At 35.7% G+C, this 25,577-nt stretch overlaps 1 protein-coding gene across 14 annotated transcripts in view; it reads left to right on the top strand.

Moving 5' to 3' along the window:
- ACBD6 (acyl-CoA binding domain containing 6) overlaps positions 1–25,577 on the top strand; it is a 198,047-nt gene that overhangs the window by 94,640 nt on the left and 77,830 nt on the right. For 12 of the 14 annotated variants that reach the window (XR_014816388.1, XR_014816389.1, XR_014816387.1 and 9 more), the window contains one exon: positions 10,130–10,219. Coding sequence is in view for 8 of the 14 variants with exons in the window: in XM_003130348.6 (XP_003130396.2) it covers positions 10,130–10,219 (90 nt within the window). In the remaining 6 variants the exon portion in view is untranslated. Of the gene's footprint in view, positions 1–10,129; positions 10,220–10,340; positions 10,668–25,577 lie in introns of those variants that run through there. The other 2 variants (XM_013989657.3, XM_084977855.1) reach the window with 2 other exon arrangements.

Here is a 25,577-nt window from a genome sequence, read left to right as displayed (position 1 = left end):
CCCTTTGTTCTGTTGCAACATGAGTATCTAGACATAGTTCTCAGTGCTACTCAGCAGGATCTCCTTGTAAATCTATTCTAAGTTGTGTCTGATAAGCCCAAGCTCCCGATCCCTCCCACTCCCTCCCTCTCCCATCGGGCAGCCACAAGTCTATTTTCCAAGTCCATGATTTTCTTTTCTGTGGAGATGTTCATTTGTGCTGGATATTAGATTTCAGTTGTAAGTGATATCATATGGTATTTGTCTTTGTCTTTCTGACTCATTTCACTCAGTTTGAGATTCTCTAGTTCCATCCATGTTGCTGCAAATGGCATTATGTCATTCTTTTTTATGGCTGAGTAGTATTCCATTGTGTATACATACCACATCTTCCTAATCCAATCATCTGTTGTTGGATGTTTGGGTTGTTTCCATGTCCTGGCTATTGTGAATAGTGCTGCAATGAACATGCGGGTGCCCGTGTCTCTTTTAAGGAGAGTTTTGTCCAGATAGATGCCCAAGAGTGGGATTGCGGGGTCATATGGAAGTTCTATGTATAGATTTCTAAGGTATCTCCAAACTGTTCTCCATAGTGGCTGTACCAGTTTACATTCCCACCAACAGTGCAGGAGGGTTCCTGTTTCTCCACAGCCCCTCCAGCACTTGTTATTTGTGGATTTATTAATGATGGCCATTCTGACATGTGTGAGGTGGTATCTCATGGTAGTTTTGATTTGCATTTCTCTTATAATCAGCGATGTTGAGCATTTTTTCATGTGTTTGCTGGCCATCTGTATATCTTCCTTGGAGAACAGTCTATTCAAGTCTTTTGCCCATTTTTCCATTGGTTGATTGGCTTTTTTGCTGTTGGGTTGTTTAAGTTGCTTATATATTGTAGAGATTCAGCCCTTGTCCATTGCATCATTTGAAACTATTTTCTCCCATTCTGTAAGTTGTCTTTTTGTTTTCTTTTGGGTTTCCTTTGCTGTGCAAAAGCTTTTCAGTTTGATTAGGTCCCACTGGTTTATTTTTGCTCTTATTTCTATTGCTTTGGGAGACTGACCTGAGAAAATATTCATGATGTTGATGTCAGAGAGTGTTTTGCCTATGTTCTCTTCTAGGAGTTTGATGGTGTCCTGTCTTATATTTAAGTCTCTCAGCCATTTTGAGTTTATTTTTGTGCATAACATATTAATTTTGATTGTTTTAAATTCTCCACCTGATAATTCCAACATCCCTGCCCTGTTTGATTCTGATATTTACTCTGTGTCTTCAAATCGTGGGAGGTTTTGCCTTCTGGTTTACCTTGTAATTTTTACTAATAGCTGGATGTGATATACCAGATAAAAAGGAACTTCTGTAGACAGGCCCTTAGTAATGTAATGGTGAGAGAGAAAGTGTTCTGTGGTCCTATGATTGGCTGTCATTCTTTTAGTGAGCTGATGCCTCTGGGCTGGGAATCTCGCAAATGTTATCTCAGGTTTTTCCCTCCCCCTTAGGATGGGACAGAACAATGAGAGTGGACTGAAAGTGGATATTTCCCTTCTTCCAGGTTGGTTAGGCTTTGGTAGTACCCCGACAGATTAGGTGCTGACAAACCAGGTTTCCCCTGAAGCCAGGCATTTGTAAAAAGAAGAGTGTTCTCTGGCCTATTTCAGAAGGATTCATTTCCCCCTCCTCCTGCCAGAAGCATGAGGGGATTTTTCTCTGGTTTAATTATGGGACCTGGTCAAGCTCCTAGAGGAAAACCTCACAGTTGTGTGCCCCGTCCCCGAGTTGTCTGTACTGAGTCTCATCAATTACTGTCAGGATTTCCTACCTGGCACTGGTTCTCCAGGTAGTTTGCACTTATGAGGCTCTGCTTCGGGATGTGGACTTCACACATCTCTCTCTCTAGGCTCAGAGACAGTGGTTTGGCCTTGTATCCTCCCCCTTCTTATGGATCTAAGAAGAACAATTGATTTTTTTGGTCTCTTCAGATTTTCGGTTGTTGTAAGGATGGAGTGGCAACTTCCTAGCTCCTGAAATAAGAAACTTGCAACTGGAAGCCCACTTAACTTTACAAAGTCACGTTTTCACTGGAAATTATTGTGTATGTACTATATGATCCCCGTTAGTATTCTCCACCTTTCAAATAATACTATTTTATACAGTGTGGGTCAGAGTTTACAGAGTACTTTTACTTATTACCATATTCACTCAGTAAGGTCCTTTCAGTAATTACCATGCTGTCTTCACAACAGCTCTGTAAGGAGGATGTTATCCTTATTTTGCAGATAGGAACTGTTTCAGAGATGTGCACATTGCTTGCTCAAATGCATACAGCTGCTAAGTGGAAATGCAGATCCGAGGCAGTGTTCTTTTCACGACTGGATCTAAGAAGGATAATCACTTTCCAGTCAGCCCTGCTAGCGTTATGCTCTGATTTGCGACAATTTCTTCTATACACTAGTGTTAAAAGTCAAGTCCACTTGCGACTTCTGTCAAGATCACTGGACAGCAGTAACAGGGATAAAATAAATGTTTAGGACACAAATAGCTTACAATAAATTACACTATTTTTTGTAAAAATAAACCCTTGTAAAATATCTTGCTTCTGTCATTTAGTTACTTTGATATAGTACGTTTCCCAGGTCTTCCAGTTTGTTACCCATGCAGCTACCTTTACCCCGAGCCTGCCAGAACATTGTGTCTCCATGAGCAGATGAAGTGCTTACACATTCATAGACTGAGACCCAGAATTCAGTTGGGTTCTCTCATTGCTCCAAGCAGATTTCTGCCCTCTCAGCCATGACAACTCAGGCTGGGCTTTGAATACTGATGGCAGGCTTTTTTATTATTAATCAGGGATTTCTGTGAATTAATTTAAGAACATGAGGGACATGGGAGCTTAAAATTAGAATCAAACTTAACATCCTAAATAACATAAAGGGCACTGCTTCATGACATTTAAAGCTCTAGCAAATAAAACAACTTAGTAAGTTTTGATAATGGATTAAAAGTATGTAATCTCAAAGTTAAGTTGCTAGCTAAATACAGCTAAATACTTTTCACTCCTTTTTCAGGAAAACAAAAAAAGTCATTTCCCTACTATAATAAATTGGGTAACAATTATGGTTTTGAAAGGATAGTCAATTCTTCTAAGTGCTTGTCTATCTAATATTTGAACTTGAGCTATTTCACTACTGATTGCCTAAAATTCTTTACGACAGTATATGACTTTATTTAAAATGTTCATCCAGCAGGTTCAACCCAATTTCATTCTCTCCCTGAAATTACTAAAAATTACATTTATTGCACTTAAAAGTCTCTGTGAGAACTTAAAATTCTCTGTAATTATAGTCATAATATGATAAGGCACATTTGCACTTCCTCATGTTGAAATGAACACAATTATTATATTGCCTAAAATCCTTAGGTTTGAATCTATAACTCATAGCACATGAACATGTATATAAATGCCTCTTAAATAAAATATTTATATTTTATAATTAAGTTATTTATTATGTATAAGTATAGTTCCTGGTATGTATCTTTTATTTATTTAAGTTATAATTGCTACTAAAATAGTAAGGCATTTATTTCTAATTTGAGAAAATTACATGGAATTTCCTACTGATAGAGTAATTAGGACATTGTCTATATTTCACATAATAGAAAAAAATTTTGTACTTATACTTACTATTCAGGAAGCTATCTATGTATCAGATGTTTCAAGTTCCAATTTTATAGCATAATTGTGTTCTATGTGCTTATTTTTTTACTTTAAATTAGAGCTTTTATTATATTAATCATTTGCAGAAATATTTGGAAATTGAGCTGTAGGTAATGTGAAGAAATGAGCACCTATAAATTTTTTTTAAATGGTGCTTCAGTTTTTATTTTTGAGCCATATTAATATAATCTTTCACATATGCCACATGTTACAGTTCTTCCAAGAAAATATCTTTTAAGGGGAAAGGATGATTCAGATAATTTGTAAAGAACGCAAGATATGAGCAGAATATTTCTCAATAATCATCAGGCGTATATTATGTCTGTACAATTCTTACCATACATATTATTTCTCAGATCAGTGCCATATACAGTAGACCTTAAATTCATGCTTATTAGTGATACTTGAATAGTATTTCAAACTTGCACATTAATTTTAATTTATTTTAGAACAGATGTAGCAATATAATAATATTTGACTAGATGATATTATTCCAATACAGCTATCTATCATCAAGCATCCAAAAGCATCCATATAATTCACTGGTTTTCCATAGATTCTTATCTCTAAAATTCCTCTTTGTTTTAGTTGTTTCTTTAGTTCTTTCCTTTCTATCTTTTTGAAAGTATAATTTTATACCGTTTTCCATGTTTACTGATTCTTTCAAATGCTTTGAAGAAAGTCACCTTTCCCTTGACTCCATTCCTTTCTGTTCTTACTTTGTTTTAAATCTGTAGCTCATGCCAGAATACGATTTACATGCTTTTGGCTTGAGAAACTGCTGCAAAATCTGGCAAAAGTGACACTATTAACCTAACAAGCAAAAGTTTTAAGAGGCAAAGTCAGTATACTAAGGCTAAATTTATGCTTTTATTTAAGGAAGGAAGGAAAAAATGCATCCTCTTAAATAACTTTCTCTTATATTATTCCAAGTTATTTTGATTGTGAAATTGATTAAAGTGTTAATTTGAAGGAGCTTTGTTCATTTACACTACTAAGTGAGAAATGCATTCTCAGCTGTCAAATTATGCTTATTTGTGTTAATAGAGGCAGCACCATTTAAAAATCAAGCCTATGGTAATACTTTACATCAGAAACTCCTTAAGTACAAAATCAGAGAATAGTGAAAGTGCTTTGAATCTTATGAGCTTTGGCAACATATGTTTTTGTTTTTTATTGTAGTGAAATGCACATAAAACCATTTAGATTTAACCATTTTAAAGTGTACGGTTCTGTGGCATTAAGTTCTTTGACATTGTTCAGCCGTTACCACCTCTCAGTTCCCCAGCTTTTTCATCTTCCCCAACTGAAACTCCGTACCCATTAAACACTGACTCCCCATTCCTTCCCCCAGCCCACCGTTCCACTTTCTGTCTCCATGAATCTGACTACTTTAGATACTTCATATAAGTGGAATCATACAGTATTGCTCTCTTGTGACTTCACTTAGCACAGTGTTTTCAAGGTTCGTCCATGTTAAAAATGTGTCAAAATTTCTTTTTTTAAAACTGAGTGATATTTGCATGTGTATAGTGCATTTTGTTTATCTAAATGTCCATCTGTAGACAGTTGGGTTCCTTTCATATTTTGGCAGTTATAAATAGTCCTGCAATGAATGTGGGTGTGCACGTTTTTGTTTGATTTCTTTCCAACACTTTATGAAGAAAAATTTTAAACATACAGAAAAGCAGCAAGAATTTTACAGTGAACATCTAGATTCTACCACTGATACTCTACTGTGCTTGCTTTATCAGTATCTATCCATCTCTCTACCTATCCATCAGTCTGTCTTATTTTTTGTTGCATTTCAGAGTATTTTATAAGTAATGCATTTTCTTCTGAGCGTATCAGCATATTTATCATTAACTAGAGTTCAGTGTTTGGTTTTTCTTTTAGGGTAACATTTATGTGCAGTGAAATGCACAAGTCTTATGTGTACATTCAATTAATTGTGACAAATGCATAAACCTGTGTAACGGAAACAACTATCAAGATATGCCACCCCCAAAAATCCCTCATCCTCCTTCCCTGCTGGTTCTTTCTCCTAATCCTACAAAAGTAACCACTGTTCTGATAATTTTCTACCATGGATTGGTTTTGCTTGTTCTAGAACTTTTAGAAAGAATCATAACATGTTCTTTTTTTGTGTAAGCCTTCTTTCATTTAGTGTAATGTGTTTGAGGTTCATTGATGTCATTGTATAAATCAGTATTTCCTTTATATTGCTGAGTAATATTCTGGAATATGAATATGTTCATTGTATTTATCCATTGTCTTATGATGATCACCTGGCCACCTTATTATTATTACTGAACTCCTTATTACTTATACAAAGTGAAGTAATCTCTCTCTTGCTTATTTCTTTTTTCTTTGTTTCTTTCTTTTTTTTTTTTTTTTTTTTGTCTTTTTGCCTTTTCTAGGGCCGCTCCCGTGGCATATGGAGGTTCCCAGGCCAGGGGTCTAATCGGAGCTGTAGCCACTGGCCTGAACCAGAGCCACAGCAACGTGGGGTCCGAGCCGTGTCTGCAACCTACACCACAGCTCACGACAATGCCGGATCCTTAACCCACTGAGCAAGGCCAGGGATCGAACCTGCAACCTCACCATTCCCAATCAGATTAGTCAACCACTGCGCCACGACGGGAACTCCTCCCTTGCTTATTTCTTTACACTTTACTAACATTACAGCTTAGTAAACACTTATAAAGCAATTTTTTTAAGGAGTATATTTAAAATCCTAAATTCCTTGATAGCCCAGCAACACAATTTCTCTTTACCTTAGATCTTAAACAGTGAAAGGGATCCAGTATTCACTGATTTTAAATGTGTATTAGCGTCCATGCTAGGCACATCTTGAGATCATAAACTGCCTCCCAGTCGTACTGCTAAGTTTTTGAAAGAACATTTGTCGTTTCACTATTCAGAGGGAGGTGGAAGTAGGAGGCATTGTGTACTTTCTGGTAGTTGCAGTTGGGGGAGTTTTCACTAGAGCCAGCTGCTACAGCAGCAGCAGCAAAGGGTAGAACCTACATAGGGATAGGTGAGCAGAGACAGAGACAGTACAGGTTCCTGGTAGCTGATGTCAATCTCCACTTCTATGTAAATTGAAACCCTTTTTTTTCCAGAGAGAAAAATTGAAGTCCACGTGTTTACTGTATTTCATTTATAATTAGATAGTATTATACCATATCCCATCTTTGATAGACCTCTTAGAAACTTAAACGTACCAATTTACCATGTTTTTACCTACCGTATGTATGGTGTATCTGTTCTCAAAATACCGGAAGAACATCAAGACTTGTTTTATAATACCATCTCTTTTATTTGTGATATCCAAGCAAAAATCTAATTTTAAAAAAATTCTGCATGGTATAAGGACAAGTGAACAAGGATATGAAAGAAGCATTTAAAATATTAAGACCCACTCTGTATTTTCCAAGGCATGAAAGTAATACCACTTAATAGGTTAACTGCTACCCTGCACCTTCAAAGCACTTTAGAGTCATTCATCTGTCTGAGGTAGGACGGTATTTGCACCCTTGGTTAATAGATGAGAACTCTTTTCCTCCTCCTGTGTTTTACTGTATTTGAATTCCAGAATTATCCAGAGCACTCCAGACAGTGCTTTTGCCTTCTGGTTGCCTAACAAAGATTCCCTTTAATAATGGCTTTCCCCACTTAGTCCTGGTATATTTTTTCAGAAGTTCTTAAAAGTAGAAGCAAACAAATAAACAACTGTCAGCATTTGTGGTAACAGTAAAAATAAATTTTGCTTGAAAATTTGTGAGAGATTATGTCATTCAGAGAATATTAAACAATTAAAAATAGGTAAAACATCTCACAAGTTTGTATAAAACCTTTAAGCAAATATAATTTTAATGTGTAGCTAATTCATTCTTTTCCTTCTGGAAGAGAAACTATGGAATCCTGTATCTAAAATATTTAATAATTTAATTTGGACCATTGTATTGGTCCAGAAAGAGAAAGAAACCACAGGTGTTTATTTACTGATTTCATCAGTAGGGGTTATGGAGATAGCATCTCTGCAAATTATTGGTTATTTATAACTTGAGCTAATAATCTTAAATTAGAGTGTGTTTACAGGAACTCTATAATTTGAAGTAGAGAGTTTTCACATTCACATACCTGATTGTGTTGGTCTTTGTTCACTTATATGTAGGACATTTTGAAGTCAAAAATTCCAAAGCCTGGTTTACTTTATCTATGCCTATTTACAAGTATGTTTAATCCTGCCCTTGTTTTTGAGCTTAATACTGCCTAAAAATATTAATCACTAGATGGTCTTAATGTAGCTATATCTTCAGCACTCCTACAGTAAGTCATTGTTAGAGAATTCATTCTAATTCAAGGTTAATTAGTGTACCATTAAAATAATGTGTTACAAAAATTAATTACATTGCAGGTCAAAAAGCCTGTTAAAAAGCATAGTGTAAATGTCTGAGAGCACATCATCCTCCTTAAAACATTGCTATACGAGTGCCACCCTCCTGGAAAATATATCCAAAGTGAAAATCACTATTGAGGTCCAGTCATAGGTGTTTCCCCTAAAGTAAATTTTTGGCACCACATATGGGAAATTTAAAATATAACTGCCCATTAACAGTAAAATGTGTTGCTTGTCTGCTTTCCCCACAGAAACAGCTAAGGATTTATATTTTAGCCTTAGTCGATGTAACCCTGTTGGGTTAAACCTAAGGAGAAATCAGGAATCTGGTTGAGAAATTATCTGTGTATCTTGCAGTAAAAATACTAGATATATTAATGTTTTCTTACTTAACTATTAGGTAGTTCTGGTAGGTGCCCTGTGTAAAGTATATCACACATCATTTTAACTGTGTATTAATTCTTGTGAATAATTTAAATAGCTGTAAAATGTACACTTAGAACTAAAAATGATGCAGGCTTTGACATTTTATTTGATTATTGGAATGTAAAAACTGTGAAACAATTACATCGAACCATAGACTATTTTAATATTTGTCCTGTGAGTATTACTAGGATATTTGACTTGTGCCCTAATAAAAGTAAATCAGTACACACTAGAGCTAGAGAAAATTTAATATAGGAAACTCTCTTCTCTACAATACAGTTTTTACTTGGCGTTTAGAATTGTCTCCAATTTAAAAAATTCTTAGTGGGCTCTGAACAAGGTAGTTTTGCTGCTGCAAGTTGTGAGTGATTTGCCCACATTTAAAAATTTTATGCTTCCCTTCCTCTTTGGATCTTGTGCAAGCCTGTTACAAAGCAGATATTCACGAGTAAGTAAAAATAAATTGAGCAAATGAAAGAAAAAGAAAAGGACAATTTGTAAAGAAGTTGTCTTGACTTTGGGTTTTTGTTTGTTTGTTTCAAGAATAGTTCCTGATTTAATTAGTTGAACTAATAGGTACGTGAAGAGAGTCTGAAAGATGAAGTGTAGTGGGCTTAGGAAAGCTTTCTTGAAAGGTGCTCTTTATTTTAAAGCCCTCTTTGTCCCAGCTTATGTGGCTTAAATCTTCTCTACGATAACATAAAGCAGGGATTTTAACTTAATATGGGAAAACATTCCATCTTTAAAAAAATTACAACATCACCACCTTCAAAAGGTAGTGTTAAGGCATGCATCGCTCATTGCTTCAGAAAAGCCTTAGCTTTGGGAGTTTTGTTATTCTTTGGACCAAGTAGTCTTTTTTCGTTAACTAAACCAAGATTTTCTGGCTGTGGAGAAAAGAATTAACGTATCGGAAGTAACTGTTCATCTTTGTAGACAGTGGTTAAAATTAATGTTTCATATTTAGTGCTGTGTCTCCTAACAGTTAGTCATCTATTCTGTTTTACGAGTGGCTTGAAGTAAACACTGGTAGACTGTACTAAAATTTTGGGGATATCTCAGGGTATAAATTTGGAATAGGAAGCAGAAATGCTTAGTTTCAAAGTGATTAGATTTTCTTACATATTAAGGAATAAACTAGTAAATTTAGACATGGCATTTAGATTATGATCTCTCCCTAGGCTTAACTACTGATTTTTTTAATCCATAAGATTTTTTTTTTTTTTACCAGAAGTGGATATAACAATTTAAAACTCTATTTTACAGTTATAAAGTACTTTGAAATTTGCAAAGCATTATCTTATAGCTCATTCATTCAAGAAGTATTGTTGGTATTATTGTTAGTATTATCCTTGTTCCCACTCTGTGGATGAGGAAACGGATCAGGCTGGAGAAAGTCATTGCGCTAGTGCGTAATGGATTCCAGAAGTAGAATTCAGGATTTCCAGTTGGTTTCCAAAGTCTGTGCTTTTCTCACAGAGCATTTTATGTGAATCAAAAAACCTACATTTTTTACATATTTCTGTATCTTTCTTAAGACGTATCTTTTATATGGCCCCACAAATGGATTAACCAAGTCATGTGTCTTTTTCTATGTTTTTTAGGGCAGAGCTCTACTCCATTGGGCTTGTGATCGAGGACATAAGGATCTAGTCACAGTCTTGCTGCAATATAGAGCTGATATTAACTCTCAGGTAAGAGTGATGAAAAGGGAGCTTTTTTAAAACATTGGGGTAAAATCCACATAAAGTAAAATTTACCGTAATAACAATTTTAAAGTATAGAATTTTAAAGCGGCATTAATATATTTAACAGCGTGGAACCATCTACTATCTTGTCCTGCAACATTTCATCACCTCAGAAGGACGCTTTGTACCCATTAAGCAATCACTCCCTATTTCCCCCTTTCCCCAGACTTTGGCAACTACCAATCTGCTTTCTGTTTCAGTGGATTTGCCTATTCTGGATATTTTATATAAATGGGGTCATAAAATCTGTGGCCTTTGTGTCTGGCTTCTTTCACTTGGCATATTTTCAAGGAGTATCCATTTTGTAGCATGTAAGAGTACTTCATTCCTTGTTATGGCTAATTTCCCTTGTATAGATCACCTTTTTATCAGTTCATAAGTTGATGAGCAGTTGAGTTGTTTTCACCCTTTGGCAATTTTGAATGATTACTATTAACAGTTTGTGTCCATGTTTTTGTTTAAACATTTGTTTTCGGTTCTTTGGTTATGTACCCAGGAGGAGAATTTAAGTTTATGGTAATTTGACGTTTAGCTTTTAGAGATCAGCCTCCAAACTGTTTTCCGTAGGAGCTACACCATTTTACTTTCTCACCAGTAATGCACGGGTTTCTTCACCAGTACTTACTGTTTTCCTTTTTAGTAGCCATCCTGGTGGGCATGAAGTGATAACCTCATCACGGTATGATTTTGATTTGCGTTTCCCTGATGACTAATGATGTTGAGCATCTTTTCATGTGTTTGTTGACTATCTGTGTATCTTCTTTGGAAAAATGTCTATTCAAGTGTTTTCCCTCTTTTTACATGAAATTGGCTTTTACATTTAAGATGTAAAATTCTTTATATATATTCTGGGCATTAGACCATCATCAGATATATGATTTGCAAATATCTTCTTCCTTTCTGAGGACTGTCTTCTCACTTTTTGGTAGTGTCCTTTGGGGCACATAAAGTTTTTAATTTTGATGAAGTCCAGTATATCTGTTTTCTTTTGGTTGCTTGTGCTTTTGGTGTCATACCTAAAAAATCATTGCCAAATCCAAGGTCATTAATATTTACTTCTATTTTTCCTTCCTTCCTTCCTTCCGTCCTTCCTTCCTTCCTTCCTTCCTTCCTTCCTTCCTTCCTTCCTTCCTTCCTTCCTTCTCTCTCTCTTTCTGATTGTGGCAAAATATGCACAACATAAAATTTACCACTTGAACCATTTTTAAGTGTACAGTTGGGTGGCATTAAGTACTTTTACATCATTCAGCTATTGCCACCATTCATCTCCAGAACTTTTTCATCTTCTCTAGATGAAACTCTGTGTTCATAGCTAACTCGCCATTCCCCTGTCCCTCCAGCCCCTGGCAACCACCAGTCTACTTTCTGTCTCCAGGAATTTCACTACTCTAGATACCTCATATAAATGGAATTATACAATGTTTATCTTTTTGTGCCTATTTCAGATAATGTCTTCAGCGTTTATCCATGTTGTAACATATGTCAGAATTTCTTTCCTTTTTATAACTAATCAGCGTGGCATTGTATGTATATACCTTATCTTGTTTATCTAAATAACCCATCTGTAGACACTTATATTTCATCTTTTGGCTATGTTGATTAATACTTCCAGGATATGGGTAAAAAATGTGTTTGGATCCTTGTTTTCACTTCTTTTGAGTATATACCCAGCAGTGGAATTGCTGGATCTTGTGGCAGTTCTTGGTTTAATGTTTTAAGGAGTCACCATACCATTTTCCACAGTGGTTGCACCATTTTACCTTCCCATAATCAATGTACAAGTGTTCCAGTTTTTCCATATCCTTATCAATACTTGTTGTTGTCTGTATTTCTGATATTGGCCATCCCAGTGGGTATGAAGTAGTATCTCATTGTGGTTTTGGTTTGCACTTCCCTAATAATTAATGACATTGAACGTTATTAGTGTTGAACAATCTTTATTGTCCATTTGATTATCTTCATTGGAGAAATGTCTCTTCGTGTCCTTTGCCCAATCTTTAATTGGATTGTTTGGAGTTTTTTGTTAGGTTGTAAGAAGTCTTCATTCTGGATATCAATCCCTTATCAGCTATATAATTACAAATATTTGTCTTCCATTCTATGGGTTGTCTTTTACTCTACTGATAACAGTGTCCTTTGGTGTACAGGAGTTTTAATTTTTGTTTGTTTGTTTATTTGTTTGTCTTTTTGCCTTTTCTAGGGCCACTCCTGCGGCATATGGAGGTTCTCAGGCTAGGGGTCTAATCGGAGCTGTAGCTGCCGGCCTACGCCAGAGCCACAGCAATGTGGGATCTGAGCCACGTCTGCAACCTACACCACAGCTCACGGCAACGCTGGGTCCTTAACCCACTGAGCCAAGGGCAGGGATCGAACCTGCAACATCATGGTTCCTAGTCGGATTCATTAACCACTGTGCCACGATGGGAAGTCCACAGCAGTTTTAAATTTTGATGAGGCTCAGCTTACCAACTTTTCCTTTTGTTGCCTGTGTTTTTGGTGTCATAGTCACGAAATCATTGCCAAATTTTGTGGTTTGAAGCTTTTTCATATGTTTTAAGAGCTTTATGATTTTAGCTCTGTCTTTAGATCTTTGACCCAATTTGAGCTAATTTTTTGTATATGGCATAATGTGGTCCAATTTCATTTTTTGCTTGTGGATATTCAGTTTTCCCAGCACATTTGTTGAGAACACTGTCCTTTTTTCATTGAATGGCCCTGACACACCTGTCAAAAATCATTTGATCATATATACGAGGGTCTGAGCTTTCTATTCTGTTCCATTGGTCTTTTTGTCTGTCATTATGCCAGTACTACACTGGTTTGATTACTGTAGGTTTGTAGTAAATTTGGAAATCAGGAAATGTGAGACTTCCAACTTTTTCTTTTTCAAGATTTTTTTGTTTATTCTTGGTCCCTTGAGGTTTCATAGGAATTTTAGGATGGATTTTTCTATTTCTACAAAAACATCATTGTAGTTTTGATAGAGGTTGCACTGAATCTGTCATCAACTTGGGGAGCACAGATTTCCCTTGTTATCTGAAAGTAGAGCATTTGTATGAAATTTTTGTAAGCCAAAATGATGTCAAGTGAAAAAACAGTTTCCTTAAGACATATCTTGCTAACAGATGCACAAAATAAACTGATGCTTGCAGACAAAGGTTATGGTGGCTACATGCTGAGGTGCAGAGTGTAGTTCCTGGAGAAGGCAGGGGGCGGCGCCGCTCTTGGTGCTCAGGGTGCAACGCTGCCTCTACAATGGCTGGCTGAAAACAGAAGCTGATTGCTAGTTTGTTTTTTTGCCTCTTTTTGTAAAAGCAAAAATCCTCTTTGTTTTAGTTAGCAAAAACAGGTACTCATATAGGTCTTTAGTAAAAGTGAGATGGCATAAAGCAAACTTTTGAAAAGCAGAGGGTACCTATATTATCATCTTAACAATGGTAAACCTTCAGATAAATTGAATTGCTTTTATTTGTGTCTCTAATTTTTTTCAGCAACATTTTAGAGTTTTCAGTGTACAAATTCTTTGGCTTCCTTGGTTAAGTTTATTCCTAAGTATTTTATTCTTTATTGACATGATTGTAAATGAAATTGTTTTCTAAATTTCCTTTTTTGATTATTCACTGTTAGTGTTTAGAAATGCAACTGATTTTTGTGTGTTGAGTTTTATCCTGAGTTTTGCTGAATTCACTTACTAGCTCCAAAAGCTTTTTTTGTGCAATCTTAAGGGTTTTCTACATACAAGGTAGGTTGTCTATGAACAGAGACAATTTTACTTCTTCCTTTCCAACTTGGATGCCTTTATTTCATTTTCTTCCTAGTCACTCTAACTAGGCCTTAGTACTATGTTGAATAGAAGTAGTAAAAGTGGGTTTCCTTGTCTTGTTCTGGAGTTTGCTTTTTAATTTAGTATGTTAGATATAAGGTGCTTTTCTTTTACATAATATTTACTGCTATGTATGGCATATCCATTACAGTCTAGCCCCCCTCAGTCTCAGAGGCTCACCCTGAACTTTTCATCAAGTCTGAGATTTTCAGTTCTATCTGTGTTCTCCAGTTCATTGCACTCTTAACCTCTTATTTGACCTTATGGAAATCCCTAGTCCCTTGACTGATCTACCTTCTCCCATTTTAGCTCATTTTGTCCATTCTCAGCTATTATCTTCATTCTTATCCTCATTCCCTGTTTTTCAACTGTGGTAGCCATCTGGCAAAATTCTTAATCCTTATTAATCCAGTTGCCTGCCGTCTATACATCGATACCTTGGCTCTGGGCACAGCTAGAAAAAAAAGATCACACAACCCTGATATTGCCATAAATCACGGTATCCATCTTTAATTTTGGCTGACAAGTCTTGTGGTCTTATTCTCAGTTTCTCTCCTATTTCACAGGCAAACCAGAAAAAGTCTTCATCACCAGTCAGTATTTCAACCAGTAGTTGCAGCAACATATATCTCTTCTCGAATATCCCTGACACTTCAAACTCATACTATCTATCACTGAACATACCATCTCTCAACAGCTTTCCCCACCCCTCACCCCTTAATTGGCACTAACATCCAGACAGTTTTCCAGGAATCATCCTAGATTCTATTCTCATTTTCACACCTACTGAAGTCCTGTAGGTTTTACCTCTAGAGTATCTCAGATCTATCCACTTCTTTATTTCAGTACTGCCACCACACTAGTTAAGCTTAAGTTATTTCAGCAGCTCTACTATATCCCTGATTCTGATCTTGACGTCCTTTGATATATTTCCCACTTTTCATCTAAAGAGTCTTTCTAAAATGTTAATTTGCAGATGTTCTCCTGTTTACTTTATAATTAGAAGATAAAAATCTAAGTTTGATTTGCCCTTCGAAGTGCTTTATAATATGGGCCTCAGTCATCTCTCCACTTGTTTCTCAGCACACTCCTTGCTTATGCTCCATCCCTGGTATGATAAGTTCCACTGGTTCTGAAGAACCTGATATGCTGCTCATCTGTTGGGTTTTTTATGTGCTGTTTTCTCTCTTCTTTGTTCTCCCTCCTAGGCCTCAGTTTACTCATCATTTACTTCATAAAGTTTTCCTTCACTCTGACCAGGTAGACACCCCCACTGTCTCTCTTATAACTCCCTGTTCTTAAGTTCATCAAAGAGCTACCACAATGGAGTCACCTTGTATTATAATTATCATTTACATGTCTGTATCCTCAACACCACCAAATACAGGTACCAGAGTTTTGTTGTATCACCAGTGCCTTGTATAATGTCTGACACATAGTTAGTGCTCAGTAAATGCTAAACAAAATAATATCAGCTTATAAAGAAGTTGAAAAGGTATTAGAAAAATAGAACATGAGAACCAGAAAAGGTCTAAGCATTTATCAGAACTTTTTGGATACCCTTGTTATTTTATTAGAATAAATACTTCTTTCTCCATTAGACATGTGTGCATTTTTCTTGAGTAGGCTAGCTCCCTACCTTCAAGTCACAGATGACTGTCATAACCTTAAGCACTGATTTTTTTTTAGTAGGTTGTATATATAAGAAGGAGAAAAACTCAAAAAATACAAGACTAAGTTTTAAAAACTCTTCTTCGTTTCAGAACTTTTATATATTAAGGAAAAATTGCACTTTCTTTGTGATATAATAATTATTAAAATTTTTCTTCTAATACTTTCACCATTTCATGGTTTCTGTGTTCCATCTGGAATTAATTTGTATCATATGGAGGTAATAGGAATTTTATTTTTATCCAGATAGTGTCTACTTTGTTTTCGTCTGGATGATCAGCCAGTTGTTCCAATAATGTTTGTTGAATAATCTTTTTTTCTACTGGTCTGAAGTGTCTTTCTTTTTATATTCTCATTTCATCTACATATGTCACTGTATTTCTGGGCTGTTCTTATATTTCATTTCTCTCTTTTTCTGTTCATGAACTCGGCTGTACTGGTTTAAGTTTTGTAGCTTCAAAATATGTTTTAATATCTGGGATGATGCATTACTTAATTACTCATTCAGAATTCTGTTATTTGTGCATGTTTATTTTCTTCTGTGAACTTTGAAATCATCTTTCCATCCCTCGCTTCTCATAATCACCACCACAAAGTTAAAAAAACAAACATAAACGAAAACGTGTTAGTGCCCTCATGTCTTTTATTTGGTTTGGGTTGTCAGGGGTTGTATTTTGGAGGGAAGTATCCCCAAGTTAGGCTTAGTCTCAGGTTTTTGCCTGTGGGTTTCTTGTACTCTGTTTGAATATAATAAGACAAACAATTCAAAACCTTCTGATACGGCTTTATGGAATATGTTCTTTATTGAACACCAACTTTAATGCAAAGTAAAAGTTTCATGTAGGTTTTTAGGATAGATCAGTTAGAACTATATGCCTGCACAGTGTTTTCCTTGTACTCTTTGTCTTCATATGACCACTTTGTATTGCCCCAGCCTCGGTTTTCCTTTGCTATTGACAATCCTAATCCATGTGATCTAGCTTCAGTGAAGTAAGGGAATGCTTCTGGCTTTGTTAGTTTGTGTTGCTAACATGCTTCCGAATCAAAGGGTTTATGGAGATTAGCTCTCAGAATAGCTTTTCCCTTGTAATTTTGTCTTCGGTTTTGTTATTGAAAACTCTTTCCTAATATAGACAATACAAACATAATAAATGGAAGGAAAGTTTCATCTCCCTCATGACTCAGTCTTTCTTAAACAACATTATTATTGACTGGCCTATTGGTTGCCAAAAAGGAAAATCAATTTTATTAGAAGTATTTGCTTGGCCACAGATCTTGGTACTAACCCAGTAGAGGCAGGCTGATGTTATCAACTATCTGAAGACTAATTTTTACCATTAGCCTGAAATGAAGTAGTAATTAAAGATATGTCAAAGTCTACTTTGTGTTTTTCTGTCATTTTTACCTTTCAGTATATCTCATCTGTAATTTTATTGCACTGTAGTTCCTATATTCTGTGACTCTGATGGAATTGGATCTTTTAATTTTATTTCTGAGAAAGATCCTTTATAGATTTCATTTATCTGGCAGTATTATGGACATAGTTTTGTCTTTTCCATTGGTCGGTATTGATTTTTTGTTCAACTCTGGAAGTTAGCTTCTTAACCACCTTTGAGATTAGGATATAGATTATAAATACACACACACACACACCCTCGCCCCTCAGACCTCTTGAGTAAATTTGATCTTAAAATCCTAGAGAAAGATTAAAACGACTCTAAAAGTACATTGAAAAGTATCTGAATGCTGAAGATTTATTGCCAGCCTTCTCAGATTTATTGTAAAGTAATAATATTAAGGAGATCAGTGGAGTGGGGAAGAAGTAGCAGCATCTGTAGTATTGGATGCCTGTACTGTGCACTGGGTGTAAAGCAATTCAAAAGGAAAATATTTTGAGTGTTACTGAAATTTCATGATGTAAAAATTACAGAAAATTACATTTTATATAATGGCATAGAGCAACATGCCCTCTCACTGAATACCTTAGTGACTGTGTGTTATAGAAAATTTCAAAACATGAGAAAACATGAGATTTAACTAGACAGACTTAATGGGGTGGTCATTTTGTAATATATAGAAATCGAGACTTTATATTGTGTATCTGAAACTGATATGGTGTGTGTCAATATATGTCAATTAAAGAATACTTGTGAAATGAATGAATGAATGAATATAAAAAAATTCTGCATACATAGTTTTATAAAATAAATATATATACATACATACATACATACATATATATTAAAAGAATGGTGTTAATGACAATTCTAGATTTCTCCAGGGTGTTGTGCGGCTTTAAATGTTGACAGTAGCCCCTCTAGCTCAGTGCTGTCCTGGTGCTCCTTGGCTAAATCTACTTTTCTTCCCTAAGTTCACCAGGCATTTTGCTGCCAGCAGAGCCTTCCTAAGACTGTTGTTTATGTCACTGACTTGGTCAAAACTTTCTGGTGACTGCACTGCCTATAGATAAATTTCAAACTCTGTAGACTTGAAATTGGGGGGGGGGGAGTATATAAAGCAGTAAATAAAACCATCTATAATTCTGTTGTGTGTGTTGGGTGGGTAGGATATAAAACAGCTTTTAGCACTTACTGTGTACCAAGCATTTTATGTGTGGTCGTCACATCAATACTATGATGTAGGTATATTATTATCTGCATTTTAGTGATAAACAGCAGAAGTCATAGAGCTAGTAGGTGATAACGTCTAGACTTAAACATGTTCTGACTTTGTATCCCTGAGGATGAGGGTTTGATCCCTGGCCTCATTTAGTGGGTTAAGGATACGTTATTGCCATGAGCTGTGGTGTAGGTCACAGACGAGGCTTGGATCCCACATTGCTGTGGCTGTGGTATAGGCCAGCAGCTCCAGCTCCAGTTCAACCCCTAGCCTGGGAACTTCCATATGCCACAGGTGTGGCCCTAAAAAGACCAAAAAAAAAAAAAAAAAAAAAAAAAGAGAGAGAGAGAGAAGAACATTTATTCTCTTCCAGCCTCCTAGAGTCTTCTTATCTTACCCAGGAGGAGGAAAACAACAGTAATGACAACCAAGAAACACCTATAAAGGTCCAGGCCCACTAAAAGACTGAGATTTAATTGTAAGATAATAGAATGCTTCCTTACTCCTTACACTTTATCACCACAGCAACATGGTTCTCATGTAATAACAGTAGATTACAGCCAAAAGAGCTGCAAGGTAAGGCTCTATTTAAGAAGGATTTCTTTGGGAAACTCAAACATAACATGGAGATAAAAACGAGAAAATAAAGCTGCTGATACCTACAGCTATGGTAAACATTAAACATAGCCCAACTCCTTGCCATATTAATATAAAAGTTCACACTAAATTTCTCTTTAACTTAGTTTTTATTATTTGATACCTCATATCCAGCTCTCAACAAAAAATTGTGGAGCATGATAAAAGGCAAGAAAAAACATATACTGACAAAGCAAGTATCAGAGCCAGACTCGGATATGACACAGACTTTGGAATTAGCAGATAGGGAATTTGTCTGATTAATTAATATGTTAAGGGAGCTAATGGAAAAAGTAGACAATATGTAAAAATGATGGATCATGTAACTGGGAAAATGGAAACTTCAAGAAGGAATTAAAAGGAAATGGTAGAAATCAGAAACTAACGAATGTTTCTCTGCTGGGCTCTTAAGTAGACTGTACACAATTGAGTAAAGAATCAATGAACTTGAAGATATGTCAGTAGAAACTTTAAAAACTGAAATGCAAAAAGGATGAAAGAAAAATAAAAACAGTTTCTGAGGCCTTTTGGACAATTTGAAAATGTGTACTAACATACATGTAATTGGTATATCAGAAGGAGAGGAAAGAATAGAGCAGAAGAAATACTTGATTGGCTAATTTTCCAAAGTAATGACAGACACTGCAATCGCAAATCCAGGGATCTTAGCAATCACCAAACAGGATGAAAATACCTTTATAAAGGGGGGAAGGTAAAGGGTGTTAAATGGAATAAGGCTTCTATATTTCATCCAAGTGGTAAAATGTCAATATCAGTAATTAGTAATAAGTTATACACACATACACACACGGTATCTTTATCAACAATTTTTAAACTATACAAAGACAAATAATAACAAACACTATAGATAAATGAATACTTTGCTTGAATTCACCAGTGAGGCCATCTGAAACTGGAAGACTTTAAATTACAGATTCATTTTTTAACTGATACAAAACTGTTCACATTACATATATAACATATTGAAACTGATATATATATATATATATATATATGTTGGATTTTTCAAGGAATTTGTCCATTTCATCTTGTTATAAAAGATTCACTTAAAGTTATTCATAACATCTCATTATCATTGTAGTATCTCTAGGAGGTATGATAGCTCCTTTTAAAAATTTTCTGATATTGATCATTTATTTTTTTGCTAATTATTCTTGCCAAGTATTTATCAACTTTATTAATCTTTTTGGAGAATGAGTTTAAGCTTTGTTGGATTTTATTTGCCGTTCTTTTTCTGGCTTCTTGACATGGAAGTTTAGATCGTTGATTTTCAACTATTCTAATAGGTATACTTAAAGGTATAAATTTCTCTTTATGCACTACTTAAAATGCATTAAGCAAATATTTACACATTGTTATTATCCTCTACTCAAAATAATTTTAAGTTTGCAATGCAGTGTTTTTCTTTGAATTGTGCATTATCCAGATGTGTGTTGTTTAATTGGCCAACATTTGGAGATTTTATAGTTATCTTTCTATATTCATTTCTAAACTTGATTCTGTTATTGTAAGAGAGCATATTCTGAAGAATTTCAGTGTTTTGAAATCAACATTTGCTTTTTGGCCCATATTGTGATTTAGGGGAATGTTGCATGTTTGTCTGAAAAAAACATCATATTTTGTAATTTTTGGTGTAGACTTGTACAAATATTATTTAGGTGAATTTGATGGTATTTGTCAAGTGTACTAAAATTTTTTTAAGTGTACTAACTTCTTAATGATTTTTGTTTACCAATTATTGAGAGAATTATGTTTAAATCTCCAGTTTTGATTTATCTTTTTTTCCTTCTAGTCATGTTCAATTTAATATATCTTGGAAATATGTTATTAGATACAAATTTAAAATAGTTTTCCTGTTGACTTGGCCCTTTTGTCAATGAGAAATGGCCGTTCTAAAGTCTATTAATTCTTCTTGCCTTAAAGTGTACTTTGTTCAGTGTTATGTAGAGATAACAGCTTTCCTGTGGATAATGTTGCCTTGTATATTTTTTGTGTCCTTTTACTTTTACTCTATCTCTGTATTAGTCTTCTTGGGTTTCCATACAAAATACACAGACTGGGTAGCTTAAACCACAGACATTTTCTCACAGTTCCAGGGACTTCAAGTCCAAGATCAGTGTCCTAGCAGGGTTGATTTCTTGTGAGACTTCTTTAGTGGCTTGTTATTAATTGTGTATCCTACAGTTTTACCAAATTCATTGATAAGCATTAGTAGTTTTCTGGTGACATCTTTAGGATTTTCTGTATAGCGTATCATATCATCTGCAAACATTGACAGTTTTACTTCTTCTCCAATTTGGATTTCTTTTTCTTTCTGAATGCTGTGGCTGAGAAGTCTAAAACTATGTTGAATAAAAATGGCAAGAGTGGGCATTTTTGTCTTTCCTGATCATTTACTCTAAAGAAAATGATTTCAGTTTTTAGCCTTTGAGTATGATGTTAGCTAGGGGCTTGTCATATATAGCTGTTAAAATGTTGAGGTAGGTTCCCTCTATGCCCACTTTCTGGATAGTGTTTTGTTTTGTTTTGTTTGTCTTTTTGTCCTTATAGAGCTGCACTCATGGCATATGGAAGTTCCCAGGCTAGGGGTCTAATTGGAACTGTAGCTGCCAGCCTACACCACAGCCACATCAATGCCAGATCTGAGCTGCATCTGCGACCTATACCAAGCTCTCAGCAATGCTGGATCCTTAACTCACTGAGCGAGGCCAGGGATCGAACTCGCAACCTCATGGTTCCTAGTCGGATTCGTTTCCGCTGCACCACAACGGGAACTCTTGGATAGTTTTTATCATAATTGGATGTTGAATTTTATCAAAAGCTTTTTCAGATTTTAATAAGATTTCAGTTTTCTTAAATTGACTGAGCCTTGTTTTGTGACCTAACATGTGATCTGTACTGGAAAATTTTCCATATGCAGAGGAAAAGAATGTATTCTGCAGGTTTTAGATGGAATGCTCTGTAAATATCAGTTAAGTCCATCTGGTCTAATGTGTCATTTAAGACCTATATTTCCTTATTGATTTTTTTTTTGTCTGGATTATCTGTCCATTGATGTAAGTGGGGTGTTAAAGTCCTCCACTATATTATATTACTGTTGATTTCTCCTTTTATTTCTGTTAACATCTACCTTATATATTGTGCTCCTATTTTAGGTGTATATATTCTTAAAATTGTTAAGTCTTCATGGCTTGGTCCCTTGATCATTATGTAGTGCCCTGCTTTGTCTCTTGTAATTGTCTTTATTTTAATGTTTCTTTTTGTCTTTTATGAGTATTGCAACTTCAGCTTTCTTTTGATTACCATTGCATGGAATACCTTTTTCCATCCCCTCACTTTTGGTCTGTATGTATCTCTAGATCTGAAGTCTCTTGTAGACAGCAAATATATGGATCTTTTTTTTTTTTTTAATCCATTCATTCAGTCTATGTTTTGGTTGGAGCATTTAATCTAATTACCATTAAGATAATTATCAATATGTATGTTTTTATTGTCACTTTGTTAATTGTTTTGGATTTGTTTAGGTGGGTCTTTTTCTTCCTTTTGTCTTTTGTTCTCTTGCAATTTGATAATTATCTTTGGTGTTGTGTTTGGATTCTTTTTTCTTTTTTGTATATATAGCTATTACATATTTTTTTCACAATATTTTTATTACAGTTGATTTACAGTGTTCTGTCAATTTCTGCTGTATAGCAAAGTGACCCAGTTGCGTGTGTGTGTATTTATACATTTATACATACATATACACATATGCATTCTTTTTCTCACATTATCCTCCATCATGTTCCATCACAAGTGACTAGATACAGTTCGCTGTGCTATACAGCAGGATCTCATTGCTTATCCACTCCAAATGCTGTAGTTTGCATCTGGTAACCCCAAACTCCCAGTCAATCCCACTCAATCCCCTTTGGCAACCACAAGTCTGTTCTCATGTCCATGAGTTGGTTTCTTTTCTGTAGATAGGTTCATTTGTACCATATATTAGATTCCTGATACAAGAGATACCCAATGGTATTTGTCTTTCTCTTTCTGACTTATTTCACTTAGTATGAGATTTCTTGGTTCCATCCATATTGCTGCAAATGGCATTATTTTGTCCTTTTTTATGGATGAGTAGTATTCCATTGTGTATATGTACCACCTCTTCTTAATCCATTCATCTGTCAATGGACATTTAGGTTGTTTCCATGTCTTGGCTATTGTGTATAGTGCTGCAATGAACGTATGGGTGCATGAATCTTTTTCAGTGAAAGTTTTGTCAGGATATATGCCCAGGAGGACAATTGCTGGATCATATGGTAGTTCCATATTTAGCTTTTTGAGGTTCCTTCATACCCTTTTACATACTGGTTGTACCAGTTTACATTCCCACCAACAGCATAGGAGGGTTCCCTTTTCTCCACACCCTCTCCAGCATTTGTTATCTGTAGACTTATTAATGATGGCTGTTCTGACTGGTGTGAAGAAAACAACTACTCATTGTAGTTTTGATTTGCTTTTCTCTAATAATTAGTGATGTTGAGCATTTTTTCATATGACTGTTGGCCGTCTGTATGTCTTCTTTGGAGAAACGTCTCTTCAAGTCGTCTGTCCATTTTTCAATTGGTTTGTTTGGGGTTTTTTTGCTGTTGAGTTTTATAAGTTGCTTGTATATTTTGGAGATTAATCTATTGTCAGTTGCATCATTTGAAACTATTTTCTCCTATTCCGTAGGTTGTCTTTTTGTTTTTCTTATGGTTTCCTTTGCTGTGCAAAACCTTGTGAGTTTGACCAGGTCTCGTTGGTTTGTTTTGGTCTGAGGGTGTGTTCTAGCTTCACTGATTTGTATGTAACTGTCCAGTTTTCCCAGCATCACTTGTTGAAGAGACTATCTTTTTCCCATTTTATATTCTTGCTTCATTTGTCAAATAATAATTGACCATAAGTGTCTGGGTTTATTTCTGAGCTCTCTATTCTGTTCCATTGGTCTATATGTCTCCTTTTGTACCAGTTCCACACTGTCTTGATGACTGGAGCTTTGGAATATTGTCTGAAGTCTGGAGGAGTTATGCCTCCTGCTTGGCTTTTGTTCCTCAGAATTGCTTTGGCAATTCTGGTTCTTTTATGGTTCTATATATATTTTTGGATCATTTGTTCTGGTTCTGTGAAAAAGTGTCCTGGGTAATTTGATAGGAATCGCATTGACTCTGTAGATTGCTTTGGGTAGTATGGCCATTTTAACACTACTAATTCTTCCAATCCAGGATCATGGAATATCTTTCCATTTCTTTGAATCCTCTTTAATTTCCTTGATTAATGTTTTTTTTTTTGTTTTTTATTTATTTATTTATTTATTTATTTTGTCTTTTTGCCATTTCTTGGGCCACTCGCGTGGCATATGGAGGTTCTCAGGCGAGGGGTCTAATCGGAGCTGTAGCTGCCAGCCTACGCCAGAGCCACAGCAACGCGGAATCCGAGCCACGTCTGCAACCTATACCACAGCTCACGGCAACGCTGGATCGTTAATCCACTGAGCAAGGGCAGGGACCAAACCCGCAACCTCATGGTTCCTAGTCGGATTTGTTAACCACTGCGCCACTACGGGAACTCCCCAGATTCTTGATAGTAAAATTACTTTTGTCCCTTTGAAATTCATTTTTGTTTTGTGGGGAGATACTTGGAGATTGTGTAAATATCCTGCCTTCATAAAAATTTCAATTTATTCATACTTTTATTTACATTGGTTTGGATTCATGGTTCCTATTTTATTCAGTGTCACAAGGCAATGTTATCCTTATTTAATGCTATGCCAGATTTGGCCAACGGAGACTACTTCATTCTGGCCTTGATGTCTTGTTGACATGTGTCCATAATTCTTTGAGGATTTTCTTACTTTCTGATATAACAAGAAGTTCCAGGTTCATCTTGAACTTTTCCCTTTTCCAGCCCTGGAAATAGCAATTTCTCCAGAGAGCCCTGGTTTAACTCAGTAGGGAATGGTATTTAGAAGCCAAGATCCAAGCATTAGGTGTGTTCATTGCCATTGGCTATCATTCTTCCCAGATCCACACACATACACACTTTGAAATCTGTGTTCAGTTTTCCTTTAAGTATGTGTGTACACACCATAAATTTACACTAATACTTCTACTTCTAATTCAGTACCACAGAATTTAGTTTTCTCTTTCCATATTTTTAACTCTTGTCTGACAGTGAGATTCCTGACTCCCATTATCTTATCATATTTACTTATTTGCTCACTCTCCGAGTGTGTAACCAGTCTCATTACTGCTTCCACCTCCTCTCCTGCATGGATACCCCACCATACTGAAGCTAACAGCTTGCTCAGACCACTACTCTGGAGGATGCCCTCCTTACTCCTCTTGGTCTCTGACACCCTGAGCCAGGTCACTTTCCCATGTGAGTGCCTTCTTCACTCAGGTTGGGCTTTAACATCCAATACCATGGCAACCTTTTGTGGGGATATCTTCTTCCCTCCACTTGGTCTCTGACACTTTGTACTGAAACATCTTTCTATGTGGGTACTCTCCC

This window comes from Sus scrofa, chromosome 9 (genome assembly GCF_054392235.1).
Source record: "Sus scrofa isolate SSC_HxYL_T2T_F1_AM1 chromosome 9, Sscrofa_HxYL_maternal_Yorkshire_Landrace_v2.0, whole genome shotgun sequence".
Classification (NCBI taxonomy): Eukaryota; Metazoa; Chordata; class Mammalia; order Artiodactyla; family Suidae; genus Sus; species Sus scrofa.
This window is presented reverse-complemented; position numbering and strand designations above follow the sequence as displayed.